Below are 24,387 nucleotides of genomic sequence, written 5' to 3' on the forward strand. Positions count from 1 at the left end.
TGGGTTATGTTTAGGTGATGGCCTGAGAAACAGTCAGTGGGAATGCCAGTAGTGGGTTATGTTTAGGTGATGGCCTGAGAAACAGGCAGTGGGAATGCCAGTAGTGGGTTATGTTTAGGTGATGGCCTGAGAAACAGGCAGTGGGAATGCAGTGGGGTTATGTTTAGGTGATGGCCTGAGAAACAGTGGGTTATGGGTTTAGGTGATGGCCTGAGAAACAGGCAGTGGGAATGCCAGTAGTGGGTTATGTTTAGGTGATGGCCTGAGAAACAGGCAGTGGGAATGCCAGTAGTGGGTTATGTTTAGGTGATGGCCTGAGAAACAGGCAGTGGGTTAATGCTGAGAAACAGGCAGTGGGAATGCAAGTAGTGGGTTATGTTTAGGTGATGGCCTGAGAAACAGGCAGTGGGAATGCCAGTAGTGGGTTATGTTTAGGTGATGGCCTGAGAAACAGGCAGTGGGAATGCCAGTAGTGGGTTATGTTTAGGTGATGGCCTGAGAAACAGGCAGTGGGAATGCCAGTAGTGGGTTATGTTTAGGTGATGGCCTGAGAAACAGGTGGGAATGCCAGTAGTGGGTTATGTTTAGGTGAATGAGAAACAGGCAGGGAATGCCAGTAGTGGGTTATGTTTAGGTGATGGCCTGAGAAACAGGCAGTGGGAATGCCAGTAGTGGGTTATGTTTAGGTGATGGCCTGAGAAACAGGCAGTGGGAATGCCAGTAGTGGGTTATGTTTAGGTGATGGCCTGAGAAACAGGCAGTGGGAATGCCAGTAGTGGGTTATGTTTAGGTGATGGCCTGAGAAACAGGCAGTGGGAATGCCAGTAGTGGGTTATGTTTAGGTGATGGCCTGAGAAACAGGCAGTGGGAATGCCAGTAGTGGGTTATGTTTAGGTGATGGCCTGAGAAACAGGCAGTGGGAATGCCAGTAGTGGGTTATGTTTAGGTGATGGCCTGAGAAACAGGCAGTGGGAATGCCAGTAGTGGGTTATGTTTAGGTGATGGCCTGAGAAACAGGCAGTGGGAATGCCAGTAGTGGGTTATGTTTAATGGCCTGAGAAACAGGCAGTGGGAATGCCAGTAGTGGGTTATGTTTAGGTGATGGCCTGAGAAACAGGCAGTGGGAATGCCAGTAGTGGGTTATGTTTAGGTGATGGCCTGAGAAACAGGCAGTGGGAATGCCAGTAGTGGGTTATGTTTAGGTGATGGCCTGAGAAACAGGCAGTGGGAATGCCAGTAGTGGGTTATGTTTAGGTGATGGCCTGAGAAACAGGCAGTGGGAATGCCAGTAGTGGGTTATGTTTAGGTGATGGCCTGAGAAACAGGCAGTGGGAATGCCAGTAGTGGGTTATGTTTAGGTGATGGCCTGAGAAACAGGCAGTGGGGTTAATGCCAGTAGTGGGTTATGTTTAGGTGATGGCCTGAGAAACAGGCAGTGGGAATGCCAGTAGTGGGTTATGTTTAGGTGATGGCCTGAGAAACAGGCAGTGGGAATGCCAGTAGTGGGTTATGTTTAGGTGATGGCCTGAGAAACAGGCAGTGGGAATGCCAGTAGTGGGTTATGTTTAGGTGATGGCCTGAGAAACAGGCAGTGGGAATGCCAGTAGTGGGTTATGTTTAGGTGATGGCCTGAGAAACAGGCAGTGGGAATGCCAGTAGTGGGTTATGTTTAGGTGATGGCCTGAGAAACAGGCAGTGGGAATGCCAGTAGTGGGTTATGTTTAGGTGATGGCCTGAGAAACAGGCAGTGGGAAGGTGATGGCCTGAGAAACAGTAGTGGGAATGTTATGTTTAGGTGATGGCCTGAGAAACAGGCAGTGGGAATGCCAGTAGTGGGTTATGTTTAGGTGATGGCCTGAGAAACAGGCAGTGGGAATGCCAGTAGTGGGTTATGTTTAGGTGATGGCCTGAGAAACAGTCAGTGGGAATGCCAGTAGTGGGTTATGTTTAGGTGATGGCCTGAGAAACAGGCAGTGGGAATGCCAGTAGTGGGTTATGTTTAGGTGATGGCCTGAGAAACAGTCAGTGGGAATGCCAGTAGTGGGTTATGTTTAGGTGATGGCCTGAGAAACAGAGCAGTGGGAATGCCAGTAGTGGGTTATGTTTAGGTGATGGCCTGAGAAACAGGCAGTGGGAATGCCAGTAGTGGGTTATGTTTAGGTGATGGCCTGAGAAACAGTCAGTGGGAATGCCAGTAGTGGGTTATGTTTAGGTGATGGCCTGAGAAACAGTCAGTGGGAATGCCAGTAGTGGGTTATGTTTAGGTGATGGCCTGAGAAACAGGCAGTGGGAATGCCAGTAGTGGGTTATGTTTAGGTGATGGCCTGAGAAACAGTCAGTGGGAATGCCAGTAGTGGGTTATGTTTAGGTGATGGCCTGAGAAACAGGCAGTGGGAATGCCAGTAGTGGGTTATGTTTAGGTGATGGCCTGAGAAACAGGCAGTGGGAATGCCAGTAGTGGGTTATGTTTAGGTGATGGCCTGAGAAACAGTCAGTGGGAATGCCAGTAGTGGGTTATGTTTAGGTGATGGCCTGAGAAACAGTCAGTGGGAATGCCAGTAGTGGGTTATGTTTAGGTGATGGCCTGAGAAACAGTCAGTGGGAATGCCAGTAGTGGGTTATGTTTAGGTGATGGCCTGAGAAACAGTCAGTGGGAATGCCAGTAGTGGGTTATGTTTAGGTGATGGCCTGAGAAACAGTCAGTGGGAATGCCAGTAGTGGGTTATGTTTAGGTGATGGCCTGAGAAACAGTCAGTGGGAATGCCAGTAGTGGGTTATGTTTAGGTGATGGCCTGAGAAACAGTCAGTGGGAATGCCAGTAGTGGGTTATGTTTAGGTGATGGCCTGAGAAACAGTCAGTGGGAATGCCAGTAGTGGGTTATGTTTAGGTGATGGCCTGAGAAACAGTCAGTGGGAATGCCAGTAGTGGGTTATGTTTAGGTGATGGCCTGAGAAACAGTCAGTGGGAATGCCAGTAGTGGGTTATGTTTAGGTGATGGCCTGAGAAACAGTCAGTGGGAATGCCAGTAGTGGGTTATGTTTAGGTGATGGCCTGAGAAACAGTCAGTGGGAATGCCAGTAGTGGGTTATGTTTAGGTGATGGCCTGAGAAACAGTCAGTGGGAATGCCAGTAGTGGGTTATGTTTAGGTGATGGCCTGAGAAACAGTCAGTGGGAATGCCAGTAGTGGGTTATGTTTAGGTGATGGCCTGAGAAACAGTCAGTGGGAATGCCAGTAGTGGGTTATGTTTAGGTGATGGCCTGAGAAACAGTCAGTGGGAATGCCAGTAGTGGGTTATGTTTAGGTGATGGCCTGAGAAACAGTCAGTGGGAATGCCAGTAGTGGGTTATGTTTAGGTGATGGCCTGAGAAACAGTCAGTGGGAATGCCAGTAGTGGGTTATGTTTAGGTGATGGCCTGAGAAACAGTCAGTGGGAATGCCAGTAGTGGGTTATGTTTAGGTGATGGCCTGAGAAACAGTCAGTGGGAATGCCAGTAGTGGGTTATGTTTAGGTGATGGCCTGAGAAACAGTCAGTGGGAATGCCAGTAGTGGGTTATGTTTAGGTGATGGCCTGAGAAACAGTCAGTGGGAATGCCAGTAGTGGGTTATGTTTAGGTGATGGCCTGAGAAACAGTCAGTGGGAATGCCAGTAGTGGGTTATGTTTAGGTGATGGCCTGAGAAACAGTCAGTGGGAATGCCAGTAGTGGGTTATGTTTAGGTGATGGCCTGAGAAACAGGCAGTGGGAATGCCAGTAGTGGGTTATGTTTAGGTGATGGCCTGAGAAACAGGCAGTGCCAGTAGTGGGTTATGTTTAGGTGATGGCCTGAGAAACAGGCAGTGGGAATGCCAGTGGGTTATGTTTAGGTGATGGCCTGAGAAACAGGCAGTGGGAATGCCAGTAGTGGGTTATGTTTAGGTGATGGCCTGAGAAACAGTCAGTGGGAATGCCAGTAGTGGGTTATGTTTAGGTGATGGCCTGAGAAACAGTCAGTGGGAATGCAAGTAGTGGGTTATGTTTAGGTGATGGCCTGAGAAACAGGCAGTGGGAATGCCAGTAGTGGGTTATGTTTAGGTGATGGCCTGAGAAACAGGCAGTGCGGATGCAAGTACTGGGTTATGTTTAGGTGATGGCCTGAGAAACAGGCAGTGGGAATGCCAGTAGTGGGTTATGTTTAGGTGATGGCCTGAGAAACAGGCAGTGGGAATGCCAGTAGTGGGTTATGTTTAGGTGATGTTTTGATGACAAGAAATATTTCTAATAAAAATAGGCTTTTTAATATTACAGTATATTATATTACAGTATGTGTGATTGGATGTATAATATTTAATCAAAGGGTGGATATGTTAAGGGAATTTGTATCAATGATGACTAATTATGTATACATTTCAATCCAGACTGACTAATCAGAATACTATTATGTTACTGTATATGTACTAATCAGAATACTATGTTACTGTATATGTATGAATTTTCTTTTTAATCCAAGTACTGAATATGTGTGTAAATATAATCAAGAATTAGAACAATGACTGTATGTTCCTTGGTAGATATGAATGAACTATATTGCCAGTCTGGCGAGAAGGCTTATCTTCACAAGCATGACCTTGGCTCGGTCGTATATTATCTTAATAGGGAGAGACGATGTGAGAACCATACAGCCTTTGTACTAGAGCGGAGATGACACGGGTTGGTACTGAAACGAATGACGTCATTTTAAGTTCATAACCTGTGGTAAAATGTGTAAGGAGCAGTACTCTCGTGAATAAAGGCTGCTGTTTGTCTTTAAGGGCTCTGTCCATTTTTACACTAATAAGGGTCATACATGTCCTTATGAATTGACAGGGTGTATCGTTTTAATTGGGTGTTAAAACAGAGGAATTTAATTCCTACAACAAGAAGGTATAAACTAGGGCCTGTAGGACCTGCCTTGTTGATAGTGCTGTTAAGAAACAGATCAGGGCTTTATTATGGACAGACTTCTCACCATCTTAACTGTTGTATCAATATGTTTTGACCAAGACAGATGACCTCAACTTGCTCAATTTCCATGTTATTTATTACAATCCAGGGTTACTCCAAGCAGTTGTCACCTCAACTTGCTCAATTCCCACATTATTTATTACAGGATTTAGTTGAGGTTTAGTGAATGATGTCTTAACAATGCTTTTAGTTTAAATATTTAGGACTAACTTATTTCCTGCCACCCACTCTGAAACTGACTGCAGCTCTAAGGGTTGTAGTGATTTCACTCTAGTAGCTGACGTGTATAGTGTTGAGTCATCCACATACATATACACTGGCTTTATTCACAGGGGCCTAGACAGCTGCCCTGGGGAATTCCTGATTCTACCTGGATTATGTTGGCGTGGCTTCCATTAAAGAACACCCCCTGTGTTCTGTTAGACAGGTAACTCTTTATCCACATTATAGCAGGGGATGTAAAGCTATAACGCATACGTTTTTTCCAGCAACAGACTATGATCGAACGTGTCAAAAGCTGCACTGAAGTCTAAAAAAACATCCCACACAATCTTTTTATCATCAATTTCTCTCAGCCAATCATTCATGTGTTAGCGCTGTGTTTGTTGAATGTCCTTCTATGAGTTCTGAAAGTCTGCTGTCAATTGTTACTGTGAAATAGCATTGTACCTGGTCAAACACCATTTTTTCCAGAAGTTTATTAAGGGTTGGTAACAGGCTGATTGGTCGGCTGTTAGAGCCAGTTAAGAGGTCTTTATTAGGTAGTGGAATAACTTTAGCTTCGGTCCTGTCCTAGTAGGCTTGAAGATGTGGCAAATAGGAGTGGAACTATCGTCCGCTATTATTCATTTTCCATCCAAGTGGTCAGACCCCGGTGGCTTGTCATTGTTGATAGACACATTTTTTCACCTCTTCCACACTCACGTTACAGAATTTAAAATTACAATACCTGTTCTTTCATAATTTGGTCAGATACTTGTATGTGTAGTGTCAGCGTTTGCTGCTGGCATGTCATGCTTAAGTTTGATAATCTTGTGTGATGTTAAATATGAGCCACTATCAGTAACCACCGTCCGTTATACCCTCACAATAATATCCATTTCTTTCCTCTGATCTGGAGGGTCGCTAGCAAGTGGATCATATTTAATAGCATACTGTAGTGAGACATCTTGATGTACAGTACACCCCCTGGACAGGACACTAGTCTATCTACTGTTTCTATAGTGAGACAACTTGACGTTCAGTAAGTTGCTGTTGATAAGAGTGTTTGCTAAATAAATCCGATGTAAATGTAGTTGCTTTGTGAGATGGTGATAAAGTTCACAGTTCGCGTTTGTTATGTAAATGCAAGCTGGGCTTTGGCTCCAACTCAGGGTAGGTCCTCTGGCCCAGTGAGACACGGATGCCAGTCCGCGTAGATGAAAAAAGAAAAGCCTTTCGGGTAAAACACCAGGGTAAATCCTTAATAGAAAGTCACCATAAACAACCAATCAGAACAGGAGAACTTTACATTTTTTATTTGTTTTATTTCTCACATTACGTCAAAAAAGCTGCTTGTGATGGGAGAGGGTCGGAGGTCGAAGATTAAAAAACTTGACCCCTGACCCCAAGAGGGTAGACAGTCAGCTGTGATGGAAGGAAAAAGAAAGGCGTAGTTCAGGTCAGAGGTCAGGGTTTAGTTGATCTTGGGGTGGCGGTAGTCCTTGCCGGCGAACTTTGCCTTGTCTCCAAGCTCCTCCTCAATCCTGGAAGGGTTAAAGGTTAGGGATTAGAGGTCACAGTTTCAGTCATGGAATCATAGAGAATCTCTAAAATGGCCATTGGCATCCTAACAAAATGACAAGAAAAAAGTATCCATCTTGATCAGGAATACGTTCAATCTGGAAACAAGCAGTAAACATGTCGTCCCCCACAAACGATGCAGCACATTGACAACAATTGAAGCTTAAGCGGGACTTCAAAGTTCGGAAATGTCAGTTTTAGTTTAGCGCCCCCTTGTGCCAATCAGTGTAATTAGCTGGGTCTCTATGGCAAGACGCACCAGTCACCCAAGTCAAAATTGGCCCTGTGGTGCCTGAGATACGGCGCGTGACTAACTTCCATATTAACGTACGAATGGACAGAGATCCAACTCCATTGTGGGGCCACCTAGTCTGGTTGTATTGGTCAGGGTACAGTAGCTGTCGTCAGGGTTATTTCCATTCAGGAAGTAAACTGAGATACGGCGCGTGACTAACTTCCATATTAACGTACGAATGGACAGAGATCCAACTCCATTGTGGGGCCACCTAGTCTGGTTGTATTGGTCAGGGTACAGTAGCTGTCGTCAGGGTTATTTCCATTCAGGAAGTAAACTGAAATTCCTATTCTCTTTAAGGCTTTTCAATGAGGAAAATGTTGCATTCTAAATTGGGTTTACTTTCTGCATTCATTTGCATATTTCCGTCAGGGAACGTCTTCTCTGTGAAGTTCGGGTACAACAATGCAATTTGCCATTGCACTCCTCAACACAATTTTTTAAAACTTTGGCAAAGGGTCAAGTCAATAAAACTTAGTGCACTCTGTCCGTAACGATTGTAGTTTTGAGAACAGAAAACTGTATTGAGACTGAATGTTTAATTGATGAGATTTTTTTTTTGCAATTTTCAACTAGCTACATCTTCCTCCTTCTCCCACTTCCCACTTCCTCCTTCTCCCACTTCCTGCCACTGGACTTCCTCTAATCACCATATTTGGAGTGGAAGTTCTAAACTGATTCTTCAGATATACAGGGCATTCTGAAAATATTCAGACCCCTCGACTTACCACTTTGTTGCGTTACAGCCTTATTCTAAAATTGATTAGATTTGTTCCCCCCGCCCCCTCATCAAGCGACACACAATACCCCATAATGACATCACAATAGCCCATAGTGACATCATAATACCCCATAGTATTGACTAAAAAAACAGTGCTGCAGAGATGGGAGAACCTTCCAGAAGGACAACCATTTCCACAGAGGAACTCAGGAGCTCAGTCAGAGTGACCATCGGGTTCTTGATCACCTCCCTGACCAAGGCCCTTCTCCCCTGAAAGCTCAGTTTGGCCGGACGGCCAGCTCTAGGAAGAGTCTTGGTGGTTCCAAACTTCTTCCATTTAAGAATGATGGTTTTTGCTCTGACATAATCTGTCTACTGTCGGACCTTATATAGACAGGTGTGTGCCTTTCAAAATCATGTCCAATCAATTGAATTTACCACAGGTGGACTCCAATCAAGTTATAGAAACATCTCAAGGATGATCAATGGAAACAGGATGCACCTGAGCTCCATTTCGAGTCTCATAGCAAAGAGTCTGAATACTTGTGTAAATAAGGTATTGTTTGTTTATTTTTAATACATTTGCAAAATTTTCTAAACACCTGTGTGTGGATTGTTGAGGGAAAAAACAATTTAATTGGTTTTAGAATAAGTCTAACGTAACGGAATGTGGAAAACCTGAATGCCCTGTATACATCATGTGAGACATCTGGCTCCTATCAGTGTTATGTCTGTCAGTCTACCATATATTAACCGAGGCAGTCTAACATAACACTATATATATATATTAACTGAGTCAGGGTGCAGTAACTAGTGTATTCCTGTAGGGGTCAGTCTACCATAAGGCTCCAGTATATTAACTGAGTCAGGGTGCAGTAGCTAATTTATTCCTGTAGGGGTCATTATAACTAACCTCATCAGCTGGTTGTATTTGGCCAGACGTTCTGATCTACAGGGGGCCCCAGTCTTGATCTGTCCAGTGCAGAGTCCGACCACCAGGTCAGCGATGAAAGTATCCTCTGTCTCTCCGGAGCGATGAGACACCATCACACCCCATCCGTTAGACTGGGCCAGTTTACACCTGTTATTCACCGAGAAGAGATGGTCAGGGGTGTATTCATTAACGCACACTATCAAAACTGTAGCAACGGGAAAAAATAAGTGTTTGTTATTTGACTAATTTAGGTCCCTCCCCGTAACGGCCTGTTTGCTTCAGTGTGGTTCCTAGTGAATACATCCCAGGTCCTGTAATATAGCCCCTGTGGAGCAGCTCTGCTAGGGGGCCCCTGTAGCCTAGCCCCTGTGGAGCAGCTCTGCTAGGGGGCCCCTGTAGCCTAGTCCCTGTGATGCAGCTCTGCAAGGGGGACCAATACTTACGCTTTGATGGACTCTGTGACGGAGCCGATCTGGTTGACCTTGAGGAGCAGGCAGTTACAGGCCTTCTTCTCCACAGCCTGCTGGATACGCTTGGGGTTGGTCACGGTCAGATCATCTCCCACCACCTGGAGAATAACATACAGATTATACAGGTTAACATCACAGTAACTAACAGAGGGTCAGAGCCCCCAGGCCGATGGTCAGACCCCCCAGGCCGAGGGTCAGACCCCACAGGCCGAGGGTCAGAACCCACAGGCCGAGGGTCAGACCCCCCAGGCCGAGGGTCAGACCCCCCAGGCATCGGTAGAGATACAGTGAACTAAACAAACTGGACCCACCTGGATGTCGACGGCGGCGGTGAACTTTGACCATGCAGCCCAATCATCCTGGTCGAAGGGATCCTCAATGGACTGGACTGGAGGAAGAGGAGAGGACTTAGAGGGGAAGGGTGTATATACAGTGTGTGTGTTTCTCTACGTACCGGGATATCCCTTGATGAAGCTCTTGTACAGATCTCCCAGCTGATCCCCGGTGATGTACCTGGCAGGGTCGTCAGGTGACTTGAAGTCCAGGTCGTACTTTCCTGCCTTGTAGAACTCAGAGGCGGCCACGTCCATGCCGATGATGATCTTATCTGGGTAGCCGGCCTTCTCAATGGCTGACTTCAGGAGCTCCAGAGCTGGAGGGAGAAGGAAGGGTTTTAAAAGTACCATGCACCAGGGGGCCCTAAGACCCTTAGGGACAGTCCCTGTGGCGTAGCTCCACCAGGGGACTCTATAGTTGTAGTCCCTGTGACGCATCTCCATCAGTGGGCCCTATAGTTGTTGTCCCTGTGACGCATCTCCACCAGGGGGCCCTATAGTTGTTGTCCCTGTGACGCATCTCCACCAGGGAGCACTATAGATATACATAGACGTACCACTCGACCAGACTCTGGCACATCTACCAACACTGAGAAAGGGGTTTGAACTGGGCTCTTCTACACTCCTGTCCAGTCAAACTTCTACAAATATACAAGGAGATTTATCTATCTCCAGCTCCTCCAGGGTGCCCTATAGTAATAGTCCCTGTGGTGCAGCTCCACAAGGGGGTCCTATAGTAATAGTCCCTGTGGTGCAGCTCCTCCAGGGTGCCCTATAGTAAGAGTCCCTGTGGTGCAGCTCCTACAGGGTGCCCTATAAACTCTTACCCTCATTGTTCTCCAGGATGTTGGGTGCGAAGCCGCCCTCGTCTCCTACGTTGGTGGCATCCTTTCCGTACTTGGCCTTGATCACGTTCTTCAGGTTGTGGTAAACCTCAGCTCCGATCCTCATGGCCTCGTGGAAGTTGGACGCTCCGATGGGCAGGATCATGAACTCCTGCATGGCCAGCTTGTTACCAGCATGGCTACCACCGTTGATCACGTTGAAGGCCTGGAGAGAGGGAGGTGTAGAAGAAGTTAGAGCTTGTTTATATTTGAGATTCTTCAAAGTAGCCACCCTTTACACACTCACTCGACCTCACGGCTTGGTTTTCGGTATTCTCTGCAGACATGTTTTGGTGCCATTTCCCAGATCTGCGTCTCAACACAATCCTGTCGTCTCGGAACTCTGCAGACAATTCCTTCGACCTCATGGCTTGGTTTTTGCTCTGACATGCACTGTCAACTGTGGGACCTTATATGGACAGGTGTGCCTTTCCAAATCATGTCTAATCAATTGAATTTACCACAAGTGGACTCCAATCAAGTTGTAGAAACATCTCAAGGATGATCAATGGAAACAGGAGCTACATTGAGTCTCAAGGCAAATGGTCTGAATACTTACGTAAATAGGTTTTTGTTGTTTGTTTTTTTCATTATGGGCTATTGATTGAGGATATTTTTTGGGCTGCAACGAAGCAAAATGTGGAAAGTCATGGTTTGACTTTTTTTTTGTGTGTTTTTTTTACACACTTCCTGTCGAATACTTCCTGTGTATATGAATATAAATAAACGCAGAAGTATGTTGACACCCTTACAATCAGTGGGTTCTATTTCAGACACACCGTTGCTGACAGGTGTATAAAATTGAGCACACCGCCATGCAATCTCCATAGACAAACATTGGCAGTAGAATGGCCTTACCGAAGAGCTCTGACTTAACGCGGCACCGTCATAGGATGCCACCTTTCAAACAAATCAGTTCCTCAAATTTCTGCCCTTCTGGAGCTGCCCCGGTCAACTGTAAGTGCTGTTATTGTGAAGTGGAAACGTCTCGGAGCAACAACGGCCGAGCAGCAAAGTGGTAGGCCACACAAGCTCAGAACAGGGCCGCCGAGTGCTGAAGCGCGTAGAAATAGTCTGTCCTCGGTTGAAAAATGTACCTCAGAGTTCCAAACTGCCTCTGGATGCAACGTCAACACAAGAACTGTTCGTCGGGAGCTTCATGAAATGGGTTTCCGTGGCCGAGCAGCCGCACACAAGCCTAAGACCACCATGCTCAATGCCAAGCGTTGGCTGGAGTGGTGTAAAGCCTGACCTCAACTCCATCGAACACCTTTGAGATGAATTGGAACGCCGACTGTGAGCCAGGCCTAATCGCCCAACATCAGTACCCGACCTCACTAATGCTCTTGTCGCTGAATGGAATCTAGCCCCCACATCAATGTTCCAACATCTAGTGGAAAGCCTTCCCAGAATAGTGGAGGCTGTTATAGCAGCAAAGGGGGACCAACTCCATATTAATGGCCATGATTTTGGAATGAGATGTTGGACAAGCAGGTGTCCACATACTTTTGGTCATGTAGTGTAGGTAGATGATGGGTCAGGGTTAAATCTGTACTCATGGGGCAGGGTGATGTCCTGGTTATATTATATAGGTATGATGATGGGTCAGGGGTCAGGGTTAAAGGTTAAACCTGTACTCACGGGGCAGGGCAGGATGACGTCCTTGTGTCCGGCCAGGTCAGCGATGTGTCGGTACAGGGGCACTCCCTTCTCTGCTGCTCCTGCCTTGCAGACCGCCAGAGACACGCCCAAGATGGCATTGGCTCCAAACTTAGCTACAAGCCAAGAGATTTAAACAGTGATTCTCTCTCCTCCAGTTGTAAAGTATATTGCAGCTTATTCAAGGGAGCATGGACATATTACCCAGAGATGACTTAGTAGGAAGTGATCTAACTTTCAATGTTAATCAAGTGAATTAAAGGAATCAAGTGAATTAAAGGAATCAAGTGAATTAAAGGAATCAAGTGAATTAAAGGAATCAAGTGAATTAAAGGAATCAAGTGAATTAAAGGATTCAAATGAATTAAAGGATTCAAAGGAAATAAGAGGATGAGCGACGTACATTTGTTCTCCGTTCCGTCCAACTCCAGCATGAATTTGTCAATCTTCTCCTGGTCAACAACGCTGAACTTCTGCTCAATCAGTTTGGCGGCGATGTCCTTGTTCACATGATCCACTGCCTTAACGGTACCTTTAGAGATAGTAAGAATGATTTGATATTTAGAGAGGGGCCTTCATGGAACACAACACTGTCAGACCAGACCTAACGATCACAGAGACACTGGAGATCTCCTTTCTATACAATGGTCTCAACTGTGACAGCAGCTCCATTTTAAAGTAGTCAATTTCTATGCATATTGGCAGTTCATAAATAAATGGAAAAAGGTACCACCTAATGTGCTGGAGTAACTATACTCTTAGCAGGGAAGGTTGTAGTACTAGTAACAGTAGTAGTAAGGCAGCCCCCTTGGTAGTAGTAGTGACTAGCTCAGCAGCAGCAGAAGCAACAGCAGTAGAAGCAGCAGTAGAAGCAACAGTAGCAACAGCAGCGACAACAGTAGCAGCAACAGCAGCGACAGCAGTAGAAGCAACAGCAGCAACAGTAGTAACAGCAGCAACAACAGTAGTAACAGCAGCAACAACAGTAGTAACAGCAACAACAGTAGTAACAGCAGCAACAGTAGTAACAGCAGCAACAACAGTAGTAACAGCAACAACAGTAGTAACAGCAGCAACAACAGTAGTAACAGCAACAACCGTAGTAACAGCAACAGTAGTAACAGCAACAGTAGTAACAGCAACAGTAGTAACAGCAACAACAGTAGTAACAGCAACAACAGTAGTAACAGCAACAACAGTAGTAACAGCAACAACAGTAGTAACAGCAACAACAGTAGTAACAGCAACAACAGTAGTAACAGCAACAACAGTAGTAACAGCAGCAACAACAGTAGTAACAGCAACAACAACAGTAGTAACAGCAACAACAGTAGTAACAGCAGCAACAGCAGCAACAACAGTAGTAACAGCAGCAACAACAGTAGTAACAGCAACAACAACAGTAGTAACAGCAGCAGCAGTAGTAACAGCAACAACAGTAGTAACAGCAACAACTGTAGTAACAGCAGCAACAGTAGTAACAGCAACAACAGTAGTAACAGCAACAACAGTAGTAACAGCAACAACTGTAGTAACAGCAGCAACAGTAGTAACAGCAGCAACAACAGTGGTAACAGCAGCAGCAACAGTAGTAACAGCAACAACAGTAGTAACAGCAGCAACAGCAGCAACAACAGTAGTAACAGCAACAGTAGTAACAGAAGCAGCAACAGTAGTAACAGCAGCAGCAACAGTAGTAACAGCAGCAGCAACAGTAGTAACAGCAGCAACAACAGTAGTAACAGCAGCAACAACAGTAGTAACAGCAGCAACAACAGTAGTAACAGCAACAACAGTAGTAACAGCAACAACAGTAGTAACAGCAACAACAGTAGTAACAGCAGCAACAGCAGTAACAGCAGCAGCAACAGTAGTAACAGCAACAACAGTAGTAACAGCAGCAACGACAGCAGTAACCCCAGCAACAGTAGTAACAGCAGCAACAACAGTAGTAACAGCAGCAACAACAGTAGTAACAGCAGCAACAGTAGTAACAGCAGCAACGACAGCAGTAACCCCAGCAACAGTAGTAACAGCAGTAACAGTAGTAACAGCAGCAACAACAGTAGTAACAGCAGCAACAACAGTAGTAACAGCAACAACAACAGTAGTAACAGCAACAACAGTAGTAACAGCAGCAACAACAGTAGTAACAGCAGCAACAACAGTAGTAACAGCAGCAGCAACAGTAGTAACAGCAGCAACAGTAGTAACAGCAGCAACAGTAGTAACAACAGTAGTAACAGTAGTAACAGCAGCAACAACAGCAGTAACAGCAGCAGCAACAGTAGTAACAGCAGCAGCAACAGTAGTAACAGCAACAACAACAGCAGTAACAGCAGCAGCAACAGTAGTAACAGCAGCAGCAACAGTAGTAACAGCAGCAACAACAGTAGTAACAGCAGCAGCAACAGTAGTAACAGCAGCAGCAACAGTAGTAACAGCAGCAGCAACAGCAACAACAGCAACAACAACAGTAGTAACTGCAGCAACAGCAGCAGTAACAGCAGCAACAACAGTAGTAACATCAGCAACAACAGTAGTAATAGCAGCAACAGTAGTAACAGCAGCAACAACAGTAGTAACAGCAGCAACAACAGTAGTAACAGCAGTAACAGTAGTAACAGCAGCAACAAAAATAGTAACAGCAGCAACAACAGTAGTAACAGCAGCAACAACAGTAGTAACAGCAGCAACAGTAGTAACAGCAGCAACAACACTAGTAACAGCAACAGTAGTAACAGCAACAACAGTAGTAACAGCAGCAACAACAGTAGTAACAGCAGCAACAGTAGTAACAGCAGCAACAGTAGTAACAGCAGCAACAGTAGTAACAGCAGCAACAACAGTAGTAACAGCAGCAACAACAGTAGTAACAGCAACAACAACAGTAGTAACAGCAACAACAGTAGTAACAGCAGCAACAACAGTAGTAACAGCAGCAACAACAGTAGTAACAGCAGCAACAACAGTAGTAACAGCAGCAGCAACAGTGGTAACAGCAGTAACAGCAGCAACAACAGTAGTAACAGCAGCAACAACAGTAGTAACAGCAGCAACAACAGTAGTAACAGCAGCAACAACAGTAGTAACAGCAGCAGCAACAGTAGTAACAACAGCAACAACAGCAGTAACAGCAGCAACAACAGTAGTAACAGCAGCAACAACAGTAGTAACAGCAACAGTAGTAACAGCAACAACAGTAGTAACAGCAGCAACAACAGTAGTAACAGCAGCAACAGCAGCAACAACAGTAGTAACAACAGCAACAACAGTAGTAACAGCATCAGTAGTAACAGCAACAACAGTAGTAACAGCAGCAGCAACAGTAGTAACAGCAGCAACAGCAACAGTAGTAACAGCAGTAACAGCAGTAACTGCCGGCTCGGGATTTGAACCACCAACCTTTCGGTTACTGGCCTAACATTCTTAAACGCTAGGCTACCTATCTGACTACTTCAAAATGATGAAAGTCCTCAATGTCCCTGCCCATGCTAAAACAAGCTTTGGGCCAAGTGCACCATCTATCCACCTCTATGGATCGGACTCACCTTTTCCCAGGTAGCGAGACTTGTCTCCATCTCTCAGCTCCAGAGCCTCATGGACACCGGTAGAGGCACCGCTGGGCACGGCTGCCCTGAAACGGCCTGAACACACAGAGAGAGAGAGGTTAGACTGCTAGGTCGGTGGACAACATTGTGGTACAGTATGTTTGTATGTAAACACTGTGCACCTTTGGCAGTGTAGAGGTCCACCTCCACAGTGGGATTTCCTCTGGAGTCGAGGATCTCTCGGGCATGGATCTTAATGATAGACATCCTGACTAGAGAGAGAGGCATGGATCTTAGTGATAGACATCCTGACTAGAGAGAGAGGCATGGATCTTAGTGATAGACATCCTGACTAGAGAGAGAGGCATGGATCTTAGTGATAGACATCCTGACTAGAGAGAGAGGCATGGATCTTAGTGATAGACATCCTGACTAGAGAGAGAGGCATGGATCTTAGTGATAGACATCCTGACTAGAGAGAGAGGCATGGATCATGATAGACATCCTGACTAATGATCTTAGACATCCTGACTAGAGAGAGAGGCATGGATCTTAATGATAGACATCCTGACTAGAGAGAGAGGCATGGATCTTAGTGATAGACATCCTGACTAGAGAGAGAGGCATGGATCTTAGTGATAGACATCCTGACTAGAGAGAGAGGCATGGATCTTAGTGATAGACATCCAGACTAGAGAGAGAGCATGGATCTTAGTGATAGACATCCTGACTAGAGAGAGAGGCATGGATCTTAGTGATAGACATCCTGACTAGAGAGAGAGGCATGGATCTTAGTGATAGACATCCTGACTAGAGAGAGAGGCATGGATCTTAGTGATAGACATCCTGACTAGAGAGAGAGGCATGGATCTTAGTGATAGACATCCCGACTAGAGAGGAGGGGGTGGAGAGAGAGGCATGGATCTTAGTGATAGACATCCTGACTAGAGGTAGTGAGAAAACATTTAGAACTTCAGTTTTCTGTTTGCTCTGAGCCAATCAGAATACAGGTCAGCGTCTCCTAGCAATCTGTTCTGTAGTCTGAACACTACAGTGTTTAGTATGGAGATACAGGACTCATCTGGATATCTGTCATGTTATAGTGTCTGACAGCATTGGCAGCACCATTGAGGCAACAACCCATAGGAATCCCCACACATTTGACTACTTTAAAATGGCAATGACGCTGCTAATGCTAAAACTTCATTTCGGCCACTAGAGGCCTCCATCATTCTCTATGGTGTGACCTGAGGTAGGCAGTCTGTTGTAGCTTCATGTTCTCAGTGTAGTCCCTCTCCCCACACTGTAGGTCCTCCTCTATGCATCTCACACCCAGCCAGCCTATCAGAGAGCAGTGAGGTCACAGCTGACCAACGGCAGGCCAGGACATTCAGATCACGGTTTAGAGAGAGATATACTAGAATATTTAGCTGCTCCCCCTGCAGAACCTACCACCACCACTTTCTCGGCCTGCCTGCCTCGACCTGCCTGCCTCGGCCTATTAAATCTGAGCTGGACACTAAGCTGTCTCCACACGGTCACTCGGCCTGGAGTGCAGCTGTGTGAAGGGCTCCCCCAAGAGCAGAGCAGGGGGGTGTACAGCGATGTCCTGAATGCTCTAAAGACTGCTATTAATAAACACAAGATGCTGTGAAATGTATACGTGCTGCGTATAGTGTGTCAGTGTGTCAGTGTGTACTGCGTACAGTATGTTGTGTGTACAGTGTGTCAGTGTGTCAGTGTGTACTGCGTACAGTATGTTGTGTGTTAGTGTGTACTGGGTACAGTATGTTGTGTGTACAGTGTGTACTGCGTACAGTATGTTGTGTGTACAGTGTGTACTGCGTACAGTATGTTGTGTGTACAGTGTGTACTGCGTACAGTATGTTGTGTGTTAGTGTGTACTGCGTACAGTATGTTGTGTGTCAGTGTGTACTGCGTACAGTATGTTGTGTGTCAGTGTGTACTGCGTACAGTATGTTGTGTGTCAGTGTGTACTGCATACAGTATGTTGTGTGTCAGTGTGTACTGCGTACAGTATGTTGTGTGTCAGTGTGTACTGCGTACAGTATGTTGTGTGTCAGTGTGTACTGCGTACAGTATGTTGTGTGTCAGTGTGTCAGTGTGTACTGCGTACAGTATGTTGTGTGTCAGTGTGTACTGCGTACAGTATGTTGTGTGTACAGTGTGTACTGCGTACAGTATGTTGTGTGTCAGTGTGTCAGTGTGTACTGCGTACAGTATGTTGTGTGTTAGTGTGTACTGCGTACAGTATGTTGTGTGTCAGTGTGTACTGCGTACAGTATGTTGTGTGTCAGTGTGTACTGCGTACAGTATGTTGTGTGTCAGTGTGTACTGCGTACAGTATGTTGTGTGTCAGTGTGTACTGCGTACAGTATGTTGTGTGTCAGTGTGTACTGCGTACAGTATGTTGTGTGTCAGTGTGTCAGTGTGTACTGCGTACAGTATGTTGTGTGTCAGTGTGTACTGCGTACAGTATGTTGTGTGTTAGTGTGTACTGCGTACAGTATGTTGTGTGTCAGTGTGTACTGCGTACAGTATGTTGTGTGTTAGTGTGTACTGCGTACAGTATGTTGTGTGTCAGTGTGTACTGCGTACAGTATGTTGTGTGTGAGTGTGTACTGCGTACAGTATGTTGTGTGTACAGTGTGTCAGTGTGTACAGTATGTTGTGTGTCAGTGTGTCAGTGTGTACTGCATACAGTATGTTGTGTGTACAGTGTGTCAGTGTGTACAGTATGTTGTGTGTCAGTGTGTCAGTGTGTACTGCATACAGTATGTTGTGTGTCAGTGTGTCAGTGTGTACTGCGTACAGTATGTTGTGTGTACAGTGTGTCAGTGTGTACTGCGTACAGCATGTTGTGTGTCAGTGTGTACTGCATACAGTATGTTGTGTGTACAGTGTGTCAGTGTGTACTGCGTACAGCATGTTGTGTGTACAGTGTGTCAGTGTGTACTGCGTACAGCATGTTGTGTGTACAGTGTGTCAGTGTGTACTGCGTACAGTATGTTGTGTGTACAGTGTGTCAGTGTGTACTGCGTACAGCATGTTGTGTGTCAGTGTGTACTGCATACAGTATGTTGTGTGTCAGTGTGTCAGTGTGTACTGCGTACAGTATGTTGTGTGTACAGTGTGTCAGTGTGTACTGCGTACAGTATGTTGTGTGTACAGTGTGTCAGTGTGTACTGCATACAGTATGTTGTGTGTACAGTGTGTCAGTGTGTACTGCATACAGTATGTTGTGTGTCAGTGTGTCAGTGTGTACTGCGTACAGTATGTTGTGTGTCAGTGTGTACTGCATACAGTATGTTGTGTGTCAGTGTGTACTGCGTACAGTATGTTGTGTGTACAGTGTGTCAGTGTGTACTGCATACAGTATGTTGTGTGTCAGTGTGTCAGTGTGTACTGCGTACAGTATGTTGTGTGTACAGTGTGTACTGCATACAGTATGTTGTGTGTCAGTGTGTACTGCGTACAGTATGTTGTGTGTCAGTGTGTCAGTGTGTACTGCGTACAGTATGTTGTGTGTCAGTGTGTCAGTGTGTACTGGGTACAGTATGTTGTGTGTACAGTGTGTCAGTGTGTACAGTATGTTGTGTGTCAGTGTGTCAGTGTGTACTGCGTACAGTATGTTGTGTGTCAGTGTGTCAGTGTGTACTGCATACAGTATGTTGTGTGTACAGTGTATCAGTGTGTACTGCGTACAGTATGTTGTGTGTCAGTGTGTCAGTGTGTACTGCGTACAGTATGTTGTGTGTACAGTGTGTTAGTGTGTACTGCATACAGTATGTTGTGTGTACAGTGTGTTAGTGTGTACTGCGTACAGTATGTTGTGTGTTAGTGTGTACTGCGTACAGTATGTTGTGTGTACAGTGTGTCAGTGTGTACTGCGTACAGTATGTTGTGTGTACAGTGTGTTAGTGTGTTCTGCATGTAGCTAGTGTGTGGTTAGCAGTTAATGTGTGCAATGTGTGTGTGAAGCGTTGTAGAGCCTCATTGACCCTTCCCCTTTTAGTTTGACCTTTCACTAGCGGTCAGGGTCTGAGGCGGTATTACAGTACGGACCGCAGTGGGTTATTAATACACCGCTCACACAACATTCATGACATTTGAATGACATTAATGAATGACATTAGCTAGTTGATAGAGGACAAGTGGTCTTTGAGTTGGTCTCGCAGTCCGGGAGTCTGTCTGCTCCGTGACTCTCCTTATCTGGCCGGGGGGGAACTCATTCTAGACACTGGTCATACAAAACATTATGAACACCTACTCTTTCCATGAGTGAATCCAGGTCAAAATTAAGATCCCTTATTGATGTCACCTGTTAAATCCACTTCAAATTGTGTAGATGAAGGGGAGGAGACAGGATTTGTAAGCCTTGAGACAATTGAGACCTGGATTGTGTATGTGTGCCATTCAGAGGGTGAATGAGCAAGACAACGTATGTAAGTGCCTTTGAACGGGGTAGGATAGAAGGTGCCAGGTGCACCGGTTTGTGTCAAGAACTGCAACTCTGCTGGGTTTGTAACACTCAACCGTTTCCTGTGTGTATCAATGGTCCACCACCCAAAGGACATCCAGACAACTTGACAACAGTGGGAAGTGTTGGAGTCAACATGGGTCAGCTTCCCATCCTACTAAACTACACTGTAGTAGTTACAGATCCATACAGCCTCCATCCTACTAAACTACACTGTAGCAGTTACAGATCCATACAGCCTCCATCCTACTAAACTACACTGTAGCAGTTACAGATCCATACAGCCTCCATCCTACTAAACTACACTGTAGTAGTTACAGATCCATACAGCCTCCATCCTACCAAACTACACTGTAGCAGTTACAGATCCATACAGCCTTCATCCTACTAAACTACACTGTAGTAGTTACAGATCCATACAGCCTCCATCCTACCAAACTACACTGTAGCAGTTACAGATCCATACAGCCTCCATCCTACTAAACTACACTGTAGTAGTTACAGATCTATAGGCTATGGAGCCTCCATCCTACTAAACTACACTGTAGCAGTTACAGATCTATAGGCTATGGAGCCTCCATCCTACTAAACTACACTGTAGCAGTTACAGACCCATACAGCCTCCATCCTACTAAACTACACTGTAGCAGTTACAGACCCATAAGCTATGGAGCATGTTTTTTATCCATTTTGAATTCGGGCCTAACAACAAAAGGTGGAAAAGGTCAAAGGGTATGAATACTTCCTGAAGGCTCTGATTGGTGCAGGTGGGCTCCTCTCCTTCTGTTGTCCGTAAACATGCGGCGTAACATGGCGATATGACCATGTGGGAACACTGATCCTTTCAAGGTATGGAGCCATTTAACCTTTTTGTGGGTGGGGTGGGTGGGGTGGGTGGGGGGGGGGATCTTTCATATCAGAGAGAAATTAAGGGCTTCCAACACCGTATTGCAGTGTTCAGATTGAGCGTCGGGGGCTCTTAGCAGAAACACCCCAACAGCCGACGCCTTGGTCCAATGACCTGTGTGATCGAATGGAACTGAGAGTCGTGATCAAGGGCTATTCAGGCTCCAGCTTGTACAGCCGATGAACCAGTGTAGTCATACTGTCAAGTCGGCGACAAACAAGAATAAGAGGGTTTTCGTAGGGAATATGTCAAAAACGTTCAGTTTTAAAAAGGTAGATGCTAACAGTTGCAATATGTAAGACATTAGGCTCCCGTTTCCTTATTCCCAAACGCTATGATGAACTTATACAGTAGCCCATGTATACATACATCCATAGAGCTATGGAACTATATATATATATATATGAAGTAGTCAGACATGGAACATAAGCAAAGTGCGTAGGTCTCGGCTACAGTCCAAAGCAACTGCCTCGTTTCCTTGATAACCACAACACGAGCTTTCCCAAGTGTACATTACACTAAATGTTTTAAGAAGAGAACAGTTTTTTAAAAACTGGACTGTACCTGATTGGAGGGCTGGCTGGCTGGCTGTCCTTCTGGAAAGTGGTAACTCTGTTCTCCAGTCTGACTTTTATAGACTACCAGTGGCGACCGCTGCCCAATAAGGGCTTAGGGACCAGAGACAAATTACCAGACACAATCAGAAACGGAAAAACTGAATGTATGGTCACGTGTCTAGGAACACATGAACTGAACAGAGAGAACAGTGGGGTGACTAGGAACACATGAACTGACCAGAGAGAACAGTGGGGTGACTAGGAACACATGAACTGACCAGAGAGAACAGTGGGGTGACTAGGAACACATGAACTGACCAGAGAGAACAGTGGGGTGACTAGGAACACATGAACTGACCAGAGAGAACAGTGGGGTGACTAGGAACACATGAACTGACCAGAGAGAACAGTGGGGTGACTAGGAACACATGAACTGACCAGAGAGAACAGTGGGGTGACTAGGAACACATTAACTGACCAGAGAGAACAGTGGGGTGACTAGGAACACATGAACTGACCAGAGAGAACAGTGGGGTGACTAGGAACACATGAACTGACCAGAGAGAACAGTGGGGTGACTAGGAACACATGAACTGACCAGAGAGAACAGTGGGGTGACTAGGAACACATGAACTGACCAGAGAGAACAGTGGGGTGACTAGGAACACATTAACTTATGTTAAGAGATAGCCAGGGGCACACTCCAACACTTTGACAATAATTTACAGACGAAACATTTGTGTTTAGTGAGTCCTCCAGATCAGAGGCAGTAAGGATGACCAGGGATGTTCTCTGTTTAGTGAGTCCTCCAGATCAGAGGCAGTAGAGATGACCAGGGATGTTCTCTGTTTAGTGAGTCCTCCAGATCAGAGGCAGTAAGGATGACCAGGGATGTTCTCTGTTTAGTGAGTCCTCCAGATCAGAGGCAGTAAGGATGACCAGGGATGTTCTCTGTTTAGTGAGTCCTCCAGATCAGAGGCAGTAAGGATGACCAGGGATGTTCTCTGTTTAGTGAGTCCTCCAGATCAGAGGCAGTAAGGATGACCAGGGATGTTCTCTGTTTAGTGAGTCCTCCAGATCAGAGGCAGTAAGGATGACCAGGGATGTTCTCTGTTTAGTGAGTCCTCCAGATCAGAGGCAGTAGAGATGACCAGTGTCTGGTTGTGATAGTGATAATGTAGTGTACTGAACTAGTCTGGTTGTGATAGTGATAAGGTAGTGTACTGAACTAGTCTGGTTGTGATCGTGATAATGTAGTGTACTGAACTAGTCTGGTAGTGATAATGTAGTGTAATGAACTAGTCTGGTAGTGATAATGTAGTGTACTGAACTAGTCTGGTGGTGATAATGTAGTGTAATGAACTAGTCTGGTAGTGATAATGTAGTGTACTGAACTAGTTGCGTAGTGGTAGTGATAATGAAGTGCATTGAGCTAGTCAGGGAGAGATAATGTAGTTTATTTAACAGTGTACTAAGCTTACACTTGATATGTTAACAACGCACCTTTGATTGAATCCTTAAAGCTAATGTAGTGATACACACTGGATTATCCGATAACTACACTGAGTAAACAAAACATTAAGAACACCTGCTCTTTCCGTGACAGACTGACCAGGTGAATCCAGGTGAAATCTATGATCCCTTATTGATGCCACTTGTTAAATCCACTTCAGTCAGTGTAGATGAAGGGGAGGAGACGGGTTAAAGACAGATTTTTAAGCCTTGAGAAAATATGTAAGTGCCTTTGAACGGGGTGGGATAGAAGGTGCCAGGTGCACCGGTTTGTGTCAAGAACTGCAACTCTGCTGGGTTTGTAACACTCAACCGTTTCCTGTGTGTATCAATGGTCCACCACCCAAAGGACATCCAGACAACTTGACACAATAGTGGGAAGTATTGGAGTCAACATGGGGCCAGCTTCCATGTGGAACGATTTCAACACCTTATAGAATCCATGACCCTACAAATCTGAGGGCATAGGGAGTGGGGCGGTACACTAAATATTAGTAAAGGGTTCATGTTTTGTACACTCAGGGTATATATTCATGAATTTATTCAATACCCCCCATGTCTGACAATCCCTATCTCACCAGGGCCGTCTGTAGGTCAAGTTTCAGCTGAAGGTGAAATGTGAGCCTCTCTGGACTCGCAGCGAAAGGCCAGCGACCCGACACACCCACCCTACCATTTCACTGTACCACACACACGGTGTGCTAAAGGCCAGTGTCCTGACACCCACCCTACCCTTTCACTGTACCCTTTACTGGCTACAGAACTATATTTAACCCTCCTACCCTACCATCCCTGTGACCAGGGAGACACCAGGGTCACCCTACCATCCCTGTGACCAGGGAGACACCAGGGACACCCTACCATCCCTGTGACCAGGGAGACACCAGGGTCACCCTACCATCCCTGTGACCAGGGAGACACCAGGGTCACCCTACCATCCCTGTGACCAGGGAGACACCAGGGACACCCTACCATCCCTGTGACCAGGGAGACACCAGGGACACCCTACCATCCCTGTGACCAGGGAGACACCAGGGACACCCTACCATCCCTGTGACCAGGGAGACACCAGGGTCACCCTACCATCCCTGTGACCAGGGAGACACCAGGGTCACCCTACCATCCCTGTGACCAGGGAGACACCAGGAACACCCTACCATCCCTGTGACCAGGGAGACACCAGGGTCATCCTACCATCCCTGTGACCAGGGAGACACCAGGGACAACCTATCATCCCTGTGACCAGGGAGACACCAGGGACACCACACTCTCCCTGTAACCAGGGAGACACCAGG

The 24,387-nt window shown here is 45.9% G+C and overlaps 1 protein-coding gene across 1 annotated transcript; it reads right to left on the reverse strand.

Moving 5' to 3' along the window:
• Window positions 1–6,486: 6,486 nt before the first annotated feature.
• On the reverse strand, window positions 6,487–21,654 carry LOC135510160 (beta-enolase-like). The gene is made up of 11 exons (XM_064930945.1): window positions 21,588–21,654; window positions 15,798–15,887; window positions 15,616–15,711; window positions 12,468–12,596; window positions 12,047–12,180; window positions 10,349–10,571; window positions 9,641–9,838; window positions 9,498–9,574; window positions 9,160–9,284; window positions 8,696–8,863; window positions 6,487–6,729 (listed from the first exon to the last, which is right to left on the reverse strand). The coding sequence occupies exons 2-11, from the start codon at window positions 15,880–15,882 to the stop codon at window positions 6,660–6,662; spliced, it is 1,305 nt and encodes a 434-aa protein (XP_064787017.1). The 5' UTR covers window positions 15,883–15,887; window positions 21,588–21,654; the 3' UTR covers window positions 6,487–6,659.
• Between the last annotated feature and the right edge of the window lie 2,733 nt (window positions 21,655–24,387).

Source organism: Oncorhynchus masou, chromosome 23 (genome assembly GCF_036934945.1).
Source record: "Oncorhynchus masou masou isolate Uvic2021 chromosome 23, UVic_Omas_1.1, whole genome shotgun sequence".
In the NCBI taxonomy this organism is placed as follows: domain Eukaryota; kingdom Metazoa; phylum Chordata; class Actinopteri; order Salmoniformes; family Salmonidae; genus Oncorhynchus; species Oncorhynchus masou.